At 64.6% G+C, this 13,168-nt stretch overlaps 1 protein-coding gene across 1 annotated transcript; it reads left to right on the top strand.

Annotated features, from left to right (window-relative positions):
• The first annotated feature begins 570 nt into the window (after positions 1 to 570).
• LOC130149117 (U3 small nucleolar RNA-interacting protein 2-like) lies at positions 571 to 3,846 on the top strand. The gene is made up of 14 exons (XM_056338420.1): positions 571 to 688; positions 850 to 932; positions 999 to 1,111; positions 1,186 to 1,271; positions 1,378 to 1,419; positions 1,632 to 1,758; positions 1,976 to 2,100; positions 2,352 to 2,444; positions 2,545 to 2,645; positions 2,764 to 2,898; positions 3,089 to 3,151; positions 3,230 to 3,381; positions 3,487 to 3,566; positions 3,690 to 3,846. The coding sequence occupies exons 1-14, from the start codon at positions 611 to 613 to the stop codon at positions 3,780 to 3,782; spliced, it is 1,371 nt and encodes a 456-aa protein (XP_056194395.1). The 5' UTR covers positions 571 to 610; the 3' UTR covers positions 3,783 to 3,846.
• The last annotated feature ends 9,322 nt before the right edge of the window (positions 3,847 to 13,168 follow it).

Raw genomic sequence — 13,168 nt, 5'->3', positions numbered from 1 at the left:
CAGCTGCGGCCCGCGCCCACCCTGCCATTCAGCCCCTGTCCCCTGCAGGGCCCAGGACGGGTTCCTGGGACCCCCAGGGGCCGTGGGCCTGGACCCGGGGTCATGCCCCACAGGCGGCTGGCGCTGGCCGAGGGTCCCCGCGGGGCTGGGTGGAGCTGGTTGGGGGGGCCTTCCCCTGCCCCGCTCCTGCACCCGGCCGCGCCGCGGGCCCGGTGGCTCCGCCAGCTGGGCGGTGTCTCCAGGGGGGACGCAGGGGGTCGGGGGTGCGGATCCCCGGCAAGGGGTGGCCGGGGAGCCCCCGCCCCACACCCCCGCAGGGTCCCAGCGCGGGCACTGGCTGGAATGACGGCCGGGGGTCGCAGGCGCCCCACTGACGCGGCGGGGGCGGTGCCCGCGCGGGCCGGCGCCGGCGCACAGTGACTGACGCCGCCGCCGGAGTGACAGCGCGGGCCGCCACTAGGAAGCGGGGCGAGACAGGAGCACGGTTCCGGGGAACGGTCGTCAGGGCGGCAGCGGGAGGCGGGACTCGTCTGCCTGTAGCCAATAGGGGCGGGGGGGCGTGGCCCGGCCGCCGGCTGCAGGAAGGGCGGGCAGCACGTGGGGTGGCAGCATGGCGGCGGCGGCGGCGGGCGGCCGGAGGGGCAAGGCTCCGCGTGGGGCGGCGGGGCGGCGGCGGCTGCGGACGGTGGTGAGAGCCGGGCCGGGCGTGGAGGGAGGGGCGGGCTGCCCCGGTCGGGCGTCTTCGCGGAGGTGTCCCCGTCTCCGGTCCCGTCCCCGTCTCCGGTCCCGGTCCCCGTCTCGGTCCCGTACCCGGTCCCGCCCCGTCGATCACCCCGGTTTATCCCGCAGGCGCCGGCCGCCGAGAGGAAGCCGCGGGTACCGGCCCGGCGGCCCGGCGACGAGGAGGTGTCCAGCGACTCTGAGCCAGAGAGGTAAGCGGTGCGCCAAGGGGGTGCCGGTCCCGGTGCCGGTGGCGGCGCTCACGCGTGTCCCCACAGTCCGTCGGTGCCGCGGCGGCGCAGGGAGGTGGCGGAGGAGGAGGTGGAGGAGACGCCGCAGGAGAAGAAGCTGCGTCTGGCCAAGCTGTACCTGGAGCAGCTCCGTCAGTACGGTGAGTCCCACCCGGCCCCCGGCGGAGCAGCCCCGGGCGCTGAGCCTGTCCTTCACGCTCCGTGTCTGCCGCAGAGGAGGAGCGGGCGGCAGAGGAGGAGGAGGAGGAGGAGGCGGCGCAGCCGGCAGATCTCATCGGCGACCGGCTGAAGGAGGACGTGGTGAGTGGGGGGACGGGCACGGCCCCTCGGTCCCGGTGTCGGCGGGCTCTGCCCCCCCACCGCGGGGCTGGGGCCGCCTCCACTGAGCCTCCCATTTCTCCCCCAGCTTGAGCAGAGGGGCCGGCTGCAGCGCCTGCTCGCCAAGGACGTAAGTGCCCGGTGCCGGGGGGTTGCTGGGCTCTAGGCACCAGTGCCGGCAGATGCTTCAACACAGGCAAAGTTGCAGTGCCAGCTGCGGGTCTTCTCCTGCCCTGGGTGCCGGTTGCTGACACCTGGAGAAGGGAGGGCACTGTGCTTGGGTATGCCTGTGCCTGGGGAAGGGGCCAGGGCAGCCCAGCTCACATCCTGCTCTCCCTGCAGGTGCAGCCTCCAGATCCAGCCAGCATCCGTGTGCTGCGGGGGCACCAGCTGCCTGTCACCTGCCTGGTCATCTCTCCAGATGACAGGTTCATCTTTTCTGCTTCCAAGGATGGCTCCCTCATCAAATGCAAGTGTTCCCTTGGGGCTGTGACTGGCTGTTCCCTGAGCCTGAACCCTCTGGGGACTCTGCAGCAGCAGAATTGGAGATGCCCACGGAACTGGCTTGGCCCTTGGCCTCTCCAGGGATGCGCCCATGCATTGTTTTGGGATCTGTGGGAGGCTTGTTGGCACTTTCTGGAGTGATGGGAGGCTCCCAGTGGGTAACGGTCATGCCTTTCCTGCAGGGGAGGTCGAGAGTGGGAAAAGGCTGTGTGTGGTGCCCGGGGGGAAGAAGGGCACCGAGGAGCAGCACATGGGGCATGCATCCCACGTCCTCTGCATGGCCATCTCGTCGGATGGCAAGTACCTGGTATGGGGAGGGGACTGGCGCTGCTGCATGAGACAGAGAGGTGGTTGTGAGGAGTGCCTCTCCTCCCAGGGTCCTGCGGGGCAGCGTCTCATGCCCAGATATATCTTGCTGGATTAAGGCAGCCCCTACGCCCATTGGAATCAAGAATGGGTCCCTAGGATACCCCAGAGCACACGGGGTGGGAGTGGGGGCTGGGGTGGGCTGTGAGTCTCCTGAGGGGCAGGCTTTGGGCATCCTCTGCTGTCTGCCAGGCCACGGGAGACCGGAACAAGCTCATCATGATCTGGGATGCAGCCACCTGCAAGCGCCTGCACATCTACACTGGGCACCATGATGCCATCTCGGTGAGTCAGAGGCATTAGTTGCGACGCCTGCAAGGCCAGGCAGCTGCGTCCTCTTCAGTGACCCTCATTGTGGTGCCCATGTCTGTCCATTTCTCTGCAGGGTTTGTCCTTCCGGAAGGGCACCCACCAGCTTTACAGCGCCTCCCACGACCGCTGCGTCAAGGTCTGGGATGTGGCAGAGAATGCATACGTGGAGACACTGTAAGACCTGGGGGGGATCCCACTGACCCTGCCACCATGGGATGCGCTGGTGGCTCCGGGGGAGGCAAGGCAGCAGAAGGCCATGCTTGCAGCAGCTCTTTGCCATCTCCTCCTGCAGCTTCGGGCACCAGGATGTCATCACAGGGCTGGACAGCCTGAGCCGGGAGTGCTGTGTGACGGCAGGGGGACGGGACGGCACTGTGCGGCTCTGGAAGATCCCCGAGGAGTCGCAGCTCGTGTTTTATGGGCACCAGTAGGTCCAGGGTGGGAGAGGGGGCTGCAGGCAGGTGCATCCAGCTGGGGCAGTGGCGTGCATGTGCCAAGCCTCACCAGGGAGCCTGCCAGCACCCTGGGGATTACTGATGCTCCAGTGACCTTTTGTCTCCTAAGTAGAACCCCGAAGCACACTCGTAACTGAAGGCAGTTCCTCCTTCTCTTCACAGGGGCTCCATTGACTGTATCCAGCTCATCAATGAGGAGCACATGGTGTCCGGCGCCGATGACGGGTGAGCACAGGCTCAGGGTGATGCCCAGGGTGGCAGGTGGTGTCCCCTCAGCCCCCTCACCCCTTCCCTCCCTGGCAGCTCTGTAGCCCTCTGGGGCATGACGAAGAAGAAGCCACTGGCACTGGCCCAGCAGGCACACGGCATGCAGGATGCCCAGGGCTTGCAGCAGCCTTACTGGATCTCAGCAGCCCTGGTGGCTGCCCTGCGCAACAGTGACCTCCTGGCTACAGGTGTGTGGCAGCCACTTCGGAGCAGGGGGTTTGGGAGTGCAGGGGGCTGTATCCGGCTCCATTTCCTGGTTTGGGGTGCATGGCAGTCTCCTCTCTCTGCCCCAGGCTCCCACAGCGACAGTGTGAAGCTCTGGAAGTGTGGTGAGGGATTTCGGAAGCTGGAGCCCCTCTTGGACATCCCCTTGGTATGGATAGGGAAGTTGGGGATGCTGGAGCTGGGCTGGTGAGGGGTGTCTTGGCAGGGATTCCCCTCTCTGGGTCGCAGGAAGCGGCTACGGGAGCCCCTCACCCTGCCCCGTTCCCTCCAGGTGGGTTTTGTCAACAGCCTGAAGTTCTCGGCAGCTGGTGACTTCCTGGTGGCCGGCCAGACTCCCCTCGCCCGGGTTCCAGCCAAGGGATGATGGAACAGTGCCCTGCACTATGGCAACAGTGACCAGGGTAACCCGAGTGACCCCACCAGTGCCAGTCTGTGTGGCTGCGGCTGAGCGCACGGGAGGGCGTCTGTCGTCCCTGTGTGCCCACCAGCCTTGGAGCAAGGGGAGCCGCGCAGGCCTTGTCCCGAGCCCCAGGTGGAAGAGAGAAGAGCCTCGGCGTGCCTGACGGTGTGGGGGCTGAGCCCCAGCTCAGCCTGGCCACAAGCGGGTGCAGCCCCAGGAGCGAGGTGACAGAGGGGTCCCTACGACAAGTGGCATGCCCCCAGTCTAGATGAACCCCAGCCCCATAGAGGGAGAAGGAGGAAGAGGGAGTCAGTCCCAACCCCCTGGGGCAAGGAGCGGTCAGTGGGGCCCTGGGGCATCAGGAAGGGTCACAGTGGGGCACTTTGTGACGTGCCGTGTCACCCAGTGCTGCCCCCACAGTGTCTGGGAGGAAGGTGCTGGGGCAGGCTGGTGGCAAGGAGCCCCCTGAACAGAGCTACTTCTGCCCCACCGCCCCTGGCAGGGCAGCCCCGGGTGGTGCAGGCTTCCCTTCACCCCTTTCCTCTCTCCCTGCCGCAGGATGTCGAGGATACCCGCCAGCCACCCCAGGCAGTCCTGGCAGGAGAAGGACAGAGCTGCCCCAGCTCCCAGCTCGCGGCTGAAGCCCAACAATTGTAAGTTCCCGCTGCTGCATGCGTGTGAGTGTGAGGGCATCGTGGGCAGGGGGCTGCCCACGCTGCTCACCCTGCCCTGCCCTGCCCCAGACTCGCAGCCCCCGGCCAGGCTGGCAGCCAGGCTCCCATGGGGCAGCAGCCAAAGACCCGGCCCTGCCACAGCATCCCTGGGGCAGGGACCCTCCCTGCCCCTGGTACCAGTGCATCCTTCACCCAGGCACACCGGGCCCCCTCCTGGTGCTGCCCTCCAGCATCGCACCCTCACCCCTGGGGCGCGCAGGGGACACCAGTGTCCCAGCCTTGAGCTGGGGCTGGGGACATCCCCAGGAGCTGGGCGGAGGGCTCACGCTTTCCCCACGGCCTGACCCCAGCCCTGCCTGCTCTGTGCCCGCCAGATTCCTGCCACTCTGACTTGGCTGCGCCCATGGAGGAAGAGAATACCCTGGACATCATCCGAGGCTTCCTCAGGATCAGACCAAAGGTATGCGTGGCCACTTCTACGAGGCTGTGCCCCTACCTCCCGGCCAGTCTTTCTGCCCACATGCCCTGCTCACAAGGTGCCAGGGACTATGCCCCCTCCCAGCTATCTCTCCCCACTGACACTGTTATCCAAAAAGTGTGCGCCTTCGCCCGTTGGGCAAGAGCCAACCAACGCACAGAGTCCAGGCATTTCTTTATTACAGATTCGCGCAAAGCTTGGGCTTAGGTGATGATGCTCTACGAAGCAAGCGCAAAGCTCAGAAGAACAAGATTAACATTTATGCAGTCTAGTTATACATACGTATTTTCCAAACTCTACCTAAAAGATGCTATTGGTAATTAGTACGCGCGGTAGCTTTCCGTTGGTCTATATATCTCTCGCTTTGATTTCAAGTTACAGTGTGTTTTTCATTTACTGCATGTCTGAGGGAGGGGTGAGGGTGAGTCCTTTAGTCCTGAATGGAGTGGGTGGTTGCGATCCCCCCCCCGCTGCCTTTACCTTGCCCCTAGTTAGAGTCTCGTTCCGCTGGCTTCTTGCCTTTGTTGCAAGTAACGGGCTGTTGGCACCTCCTGGGGTGAGGTGTTCCCCTTATCAGGCTTGGAGTTCTCCTTCAAGGGCACTTGTCATTAGGACAAAGTTACAGGCGTATGGCGACCCTAACTTCCCGAGCAGAAGTGAATCACTTCATGTTGACTACAATGTGATAATGGGGATCGAATGCATAGCTAGACATCAGCGCTGTCTGTCCCTCTGTCCCCTCCTCGGCTGGCAGCAAGCAGACCAGAAGCTGAAGTTTCTGGCCTCCATCTGCACCGTCTGCGACACCGCCAGCATGGACTCCAGCGTGTGGGACGAGCTTAACGACTTTCAGTGCGAGGTGGTGGACACCATCCAGGTGAGGGGACAAGCAGTCAGGCCTCAAGAGGCAGGCCCAGGGGCAGTGGGCAGTGGCACAGCCCTGGGGGCAGGAGAGGGCTTGGCCGGGTAGGGGGGTGCGAAGGAGCGCTGCTCCAGGTTTCTCTCCTTGGAGATGTTCTAAAGCCACTGGCGTGGCCCGACTGGAGCTGGGGGTTGGACCCAATGATGTTTGCAGGTCCCTTGGCCAGCCTGTGGCTCCGTGATGGGCACAGAACTTGCCACCACGGGGCCTGGGACCACTGAGTGCTGGGTTGGGAGGGGGTGCCAGGATGGGGGCAGCCGGGGCTCTGCCGGCCCCGCAGGCTCTTGCTGGGTGAAGGAGACTGCCCCATCCTGACGTGACTCACCCTGCTGTGCTCCCCAGGTGCTGCTGCAACAGGAGCCCACTGACGACCTGGGCACCACGGTGCGGCAGCAAGCCATGTTGGCCATCACCTCCATGAGGTACCTGCCCCGGCCCCCAGCTTGGCCTCCTCGGTGCCAGGTGGCCCCGACAGCACTCGTCCCATATGGGGGGCATCCCCAGTGCTGGGTCTGAGAGGGAGGGGCAGGGGGCGGTACAGGGTTTTCCCCCTCAACTTGAGTGTCAGTAGCGTGGGGCTTGACATGACCCCTGCGGCGTGGGAGCCGAGCCAGGTCTCCAGCCCCAGAGTCTGCCTCTCCCTGGCTGGGCCCCAAGAGCACCCCTTTGTCCCTGCAGCAGAGTGGGACTGCTTCTGGAGGAGAAGACAAGCAGCCTCCTCCAAGCCTGCTTCTGCAGCATCTTCTACCAGCACCCACAGGAGGACACCCAGGACCCCGAGGCTTCCCTCTACTCCAAGGTATGCCACAGGGTGAACCACGGGGAGATCCCCTGCCCCAGGGTCCCTTCCTGGGCACCGCAGGGCCATGGCCGTCCCTCCCTGGCTTCCAGGGCTGCCCCCAAGATTCTGTCTCCCTCGCAGACCATGGCCGTGATGGACAGCATGCTGCAGGCGCTGGTATGCAGTGCTGGCACGCTTGGCATCCTGGAGCTGCAGAACATCTTGCAGGTCTGGCCTTGGCACAGGGTCCCTATGGGCAGTGACCCCCGGCTCCAGCGGTGACCCACCCAGCGCCTGGTGCAAGGAATGGGGCAGGCAATGCCCCTCCTTCCCCGCCATGCCCCTCCCACTAGCCCCTTGCCTCCTGGCTGCTGCCAGAGCCCCTTCTCCTGCCACAGCTCACCCCACCTCTGCAGCCGTGCTTGCTGCCCATCCTGCCCAACACTCCCGCCCAGACAGACCTGCCTGTCTGGCTTGGCAAGGGGAGCCCAGCCCTGGGGCTTTCCCCCTCCAGCTTTACCACGGCACATATCCCAGAGCCCCCACCACCCTTCCCCAGGGAGCTGGTCACCACAGAGCCTTGGGGTCCCTGGGTGGGGGGTGGAGGGACGTTGTTTGAGGGGGAAGGAGTGGAAGGCAGCAGAGGCAGCAGCAGGAGCGGGATGCGGCGACCTGCCTGGCCGCAGCAGGTTGCTGTGAGAGGCAAGAAGGACACATGCCCCATCCCAGGCATTGCCCCGGAGCAAGCCTGCCTCTGCCGTGCTGCGCCATGCCACCTCCCTGGCACACCAGCAGCTTTTCTCCTCCCAGGTCCTGCTGCCCTTCACCAAGTCCCAGAGGGAAGCAGTGCAGGAGAGGGCCGTGGCGCGGATTGCCACGCTGATCGAATTCACCACCACCTGCTCCATGCCACAGGTACCGAGCTCCTGGTCTGGGCAGTCCCACTGCCCTGTCCCTGCAGCCCGGAGCCCTGGCACCTCCTGGGGAAGTTGGGCACCCAGTCAGCAGGAGGCTGGGAGCAGGAGTCTTTGCCCTGTCCCTGCCCTGTCCACGCTCTCTCCCAGGGCAGGGCCGGGCAGGGCTGCCGCAGGCACAGGCAGGAACTTGGCTTCCCTGCTCCGGCCTGGTGCCCGGCTGCTCTGGGAGCAGCTGGGGCTTACCTTGTGACCGGCCTCACCTTGTGCCTGCACTGCCTCTCTTCCCCCAGGTCTGCTCCTGCTTTGCACAAACTATAGTCCTCAGACACCAGTGCTCCAAGAGTCATCAGTTTGCCATACTGGGGCTGCTGGTGGGGCACCTCATTCTCTGCTGCACCTGCAAGCATGAGAGGACCCGCCACGAGGCTGCAGTCGCTCTCCATCACCTGCACACCTTCATCCTGCAGCAGAGAAGTAAGAGAGGCTGTGTCGGGCTTGGTCCCCCCCAGCATGGGCAGCCAGTGGCCACCCTCCTTGGCCAGAGAAAGCCGCATACAACCTGCCTGCCTGCCTGCAGTCTGAAGAGCCATTTCCTCTCAGCCCTGCTCACAATAGCCCTGGACCCTCCCTGCGTATCTGCTCCACAGACCTGTCAGGGCGTCCCAGTCCTTTGCCAGTGCCTTTTCTGCCCAGCACTCAGACTGCACCTCCAGCTCTGCACCCTCTCTCTCAGCACCCCGGGTTTTCTCCTCCCCAGGCAGGCAGCCCTGGCCGCATGACAGAGGGCAGCTGGAGCACCAGGAGGTCTGGCAAGCGAGGCAGCCCCAGCAGCTTTTGCAAACCAGCAGTACCAGAGAAATCTTCTTGGTAAGAAGGGCCTTCAGCTCCTGGCTGGCGGGATCAGCATGAGCGAAGGGACACCCGATGCATGGCGATAGCGGGGGCTTGCGCCGATCCTGAGCAGGGGCGAGGCAAAGGCCTCCAGTGAGCTCTGGTTCCCCATGGCACCCTGACCCCCACCGTCCATCTGCCCAGTGCAGCCTGGCTCTGCGTCCCACTCCCTGCACAGCCAAGATGCTCTGGGGGATGCTCTAGGTGACAAATCTCCCTTCCTCTCCTTCATGCCGCAGAAGTTCACAAAATACCTCCGTCCCTCTGACCGGGCAGACATCATCCTCCTAGCCATCAAGAACATGAGAGACCCAAGCACCTACAGCATCCGCGTGGCTGCCCACATGGTGGATGTCCTTGTGCTGGGCCCTGCCTTCCAGCCGGGGCAGGTGAGTCGCCCAGGGGTGGCACAGCTGATGCTCCAGCCCCTGGGGCACCGTTCCTCCCCCGGCTCTGCACCTGGCCAGCGCTGACACCATCTCCAGCTGGCATACCACAACGGGAACAGAAGCAGCTCCCAGTGGGAGCTGGGGAAACAGCCGCGCTCACCCGACTGACATCCCCACTCCCTCCTGTGTCTCCTCTCCAGGTCTTGAAGATCGTGCGCGCCATCTACACAAACCTGCCCTCCATCAGGACGCTGGTAGCCGTCAACAGCCTGGACAGGGCCCTGCGCGTGCTGGCAGACAAACACCCCAGCGAGGTGGTGGCCGGCCTGCTGCAGTGCTCCCCAACATGCACCTAGTACGGGGCTCACCAGACTTTAGGGCTGCTCTCACACTGGCAGAGGGGCCCCAATACCCTCCCAAGGGACTTCAGGCCGGCCTTACTCCTGGGTATCCCCACTGACAGAGCCCTGGTTCTCCACAGTGTCGCCATGACCATGTGGACGGTGATGCTCTTTGAGCCCCAGGCTGCGAAGAAGGTGCTGCAGGAGCTCATCAACGTGATGATGAACCAGTCGCTGCACAAGACCTCCGCCTCTACCAAGGACAACCCGCGCATCCTCTCCCTGGCTGTGAGTTGCTGGATGAGGCCTCACTGACCTCCGGGGCTGCTCTCAGCTCTCTGGGGCCACCCCTTCCCTTCCATGCCCGCCCCAAGCCTTGGCCTCCCCAGGGGTCAGGGAGATGTCCGTGTCTGGTGTCTTCTGCAGGCAGCCAGGACCATAAGCAAGATCCTCCTGCAGTCCAGCTGCCCACGGGACGCGGAAGCCATTTTCCCCCGGCTTTTCCTGGCACTGCTTTTCCAAGTGTCATTCACCACAGAGCTGACGCCAGAGGAGGTGCTAAGCTTCTGGAAGGGCCACCAACAGGGTCTGATTGCTCCTATCAGGTGCGCCATCCCTGTCCGCTCGTCCCTGCCAGCCACCTGGAGCCAAGCCAGGGGTCCCGGTGGGAGCTGAGCATTTCTCCTCGTGCAGGTCTGTGGTGCGGGCCATGACGGTGCTGCTCTGCAGGATGGGCCTTGAGAGCCACATGCTGGCCATCGAGGCGCAGGGTGGCTGGGACATGCTGCTCAGTGCCCAGACCCACCTCATGGGAGTGCGCATCGTGGCCAGGTGAGAGCCCCTTCTCCACACTCCTGGGGGACTGTGCACCCCACCCCACCCCCTCCCTTGGGGCTGATGGCAGGGGGTCCCCACTGCTTGCAGAAAGTGCTGCAGTCCAGTGATGACCACACTGGTGCGAACCCCAGAGATGTGCCCGCCTGGCTCAGGCCTGACAGTGCTTCCTTCCCCCTTCCAGGGAGATGATGAAGACCCCAAGATCCCTGCGCTCCACCATCTTCCGCCATCTGGCAGAGCTCCTCTATGTGGAGAACCCCTCCTGGGAGATGGTCGCCATGGTCTTCTTTGTTGAGGTGAGCCTGATGGCACTGCTCCAAGCTCCCTCCGATGCTCAGTTCTCCCATGCCCGCTGCTGCAGCAGCAGCTGGGGCAGCAGGTGGGCTCTGGCTGGTACCACGGAGGAGCAAGGCGAGCAACCAGTGTGGTGTGGGGCACGGGGGCTCTCCGCAGTCCCTGCTGCCTCCATTCAGGCTTGGCCTTGCCCTGCCTGAGCTGACGGCTGGAGCCAGCGCTGCACCTCTCCAGCTCCCGTTGCGTGTGTTTCAGATGGTGGGCTGCATTGGCCTCAGTGAAGAGCTGGACTGTGCCCTGGCAATCTTCCCCACGTATCTGCAGAGCCAGTGCCTGGGGATGCCCACCCTGGTGCTCAGGGCCATCCTCAGGCTCACCGAGAGGCCTGACACAGTGAGTAGGGGGCAGCTGGGGCAGCCAGGACAACAGCCCATGGCAGAGCTGTGGGTGGTAGGTAACGCGGCGGCTTGGGCTTTTCTGGGCATGGGGAGCTGAGCCAGCTGCAGCCAGCTCTCCCGCGTCCCTGGCCCACTGCCCCATGGCAAGGGGAGAGGCAGCAGTGCCGAGGGGAACAGCACGTCCCAGCAGGGATGATGGCAGCAGAGCCACCAGCCCGAGTGTGGGGTCTGCAGAGCGTGGCCGTGGGGTGATGAGCCCCGGGATGAAACGCAGGGCCTGCTGGCGGCTCGCGCAGCTTTCCAAGCAGCGCTGGTCACCCACCAGGCTGCTCAGGGGGTCTGCTGCAAAAGGGGGCAGCCGAGGGTCTGGCAAGGAGCCAGAGCTGTCTGTCCTCCCCCTGCACACCCTGCTCTTCCCATGGCCGTGCCAGGGAGCCCTGTCTGCCAGGCGCTTGCCCTCCTAACCCATGCTGCCTGCTGAGAAGCCAGCGGGGAGGCCAGTGCTCACGGGGAGGGTTTTCAGCCCTGCGGTCACTTGCTGCTTCACAAAAATGAGGTGGCGTGTCTCACACAGGCAAGGAAAACCCTTGCCCTGCTGCCGTACGTCATGGAGCGGCTGCAGGCTGATGACAGCGACGGCAGCGCCGTGGCCCTCTCCGTGCTTGACAACATGCTCCAGCTTCCGGCGGGGAAGAAGCCCAGCCTCATTGCCCCGGCGCTGGCTGACAAGCTCCAGCCACTCTTTGACAATGTAAGGCTGGCGGAGAGCCCCATGCTCCCCTCATTCAGCACCTCGCTCGCGTCTCCCACCGCAGCCCCCATGCTCTGCAGGAGGATGCTTTGCCCTGCAGCCCCCAGGCACTGTCGCTGCCCTCGGTGACTCCGTGCTGCACCCCAAACCCCCAGCGTGGACTCACCCTGGCTCGGCCTCCTTGCCGCAGGGCGGACGGGGGTGGCAGGACAGCAGCCGGTGTGCTGAGCAACACCAATGTGCACCCTGCCCTGGCAGCATCCCCCAGTCCTCCACAGGGTCTCCCTCTCCGGCCCCCAGCCCCTCTGCACAGACATTCTGCATGCCACGGCTCATGCACTCCCTTATGGAGCAGGGCTGCCTGCAGCCATCTGGGGGAAGTTCACCTCCACGTCAGCCCCTCGCTTGCCATGGGCTTGCGCTTGGGGCTGAGGTCCTCCTCCCCTCCTTCCCCAGCATTTGGACACTGTGCGGGAGCAATCCATCCACCTCTTCCAAAGCGTGATGTGGCTCGTGGTGGGCGCTGAAAAGAAGAAGATGAAGAAGAAGGTGTGGAGCAGCCTGCTGCCACTGCTCTTGCACCTGCACGATCAGAACAAAAGTGTGGCCAAGGTGGGATTCTTAGCCTGACCGGTCCTTTGGGCCCGGCAATGCTGACACTGGACCCTTCAAATGTGTGCCACTGGGAGGTCTAGCTTGCTGAGTCCCTAGGGCCAGGCAGAGCCCCCCTCCCTGCCCACTGCTGCCCTTCTCCTGCTGCTGCCCAGGTGGACGGGGAGGTGGGTCCCTTTCCCACCCAGCTCCCTCCGCACAGCCCCTGGCATGGGTCCTGCAGCCCCAGAGACTGAGCTACAGCTCCACAACAGCCTGGGGCCCCCAGGGCCAAAGCACTGAAGCCCTGACGGCCTTCCAGTCAGAGAGGGTGATTGTCCTTCTCTTCCCCGGGGTGCTGAACATGGTGACAGCACCAATTCCCAGCTGGAGCGTCTTCCTGGCATGGGGTAGAAGAGGTTCTGAGCCCCGCCAAGAGGGAGGACACAGGGTCCTGCGCCCTCGATGGTGGTGGTGGCATCTCTGTTGCTCACCAGGCCTCCCAGGAAGCCCTCTGCAGTGCTGGCCTGTTCCTGAAGTGGAGGCAGCTGGTGCACATGGCTGAGACAGGGCAGGCATGGAGGATCAGCGAGTGCCTGGTAAGCAGAGCCCCAACAATCCTGGGATCTTCCCCGGGCCAGCCCTGCCCTGTGCCCTGCGGGGGGGGGTGGAGGGCTGTGCCCCCTTGGCTGCACACACCCTCCTGGAGCAGGCTCTGCTCCGCATTGCCTTTGCCCCTGGGGTCCCCAAGGGGACCCTGCCACTAGGATGGCACCCCTGCATCCCTGGGAGCCTGATGCTCCCTCTGAACCCCGGTGCCACACAGTGGGGAGCTGGGGATGTCCTGCTGGGGGGAAGGGGGATGGCCCTGGGTGGAGGGATGGCCAAACGCGGGGGCAGCTCTGCGCCGACCCTGCACCCTTCTCCTCTCTCCAGCTGGCCAAGAAGAGGAGCAGGGCCATGGCCTACCTGCACCAGAGCCTGCATTACCTGCACAGCTCGCAGGAGCCCCTGCGATGGGAGGCTGTCAGGTTCATCGGTGAGCCATGACTCCCAGGGTCCCTGTGTCCCAGCACAGGACCTATG

This window comes from Falco biarmicus, chromosome 4, assembly GCF_023638135.1.
Source record: "Falco biarmicus isolate bFalBia1 chromosome 4, bFalBia1.pri, whole genome shotgun sequence".
NCBI lineage: Eukaryota > Metazoa > Chordata > Aves > Falconiformes > Falconidae > Falco > Falco biarmicus.
Note: the sequence above shows the minus strand (reverse complement) of the source record. Positions and strands in the feature narration are given on the sequence as shown.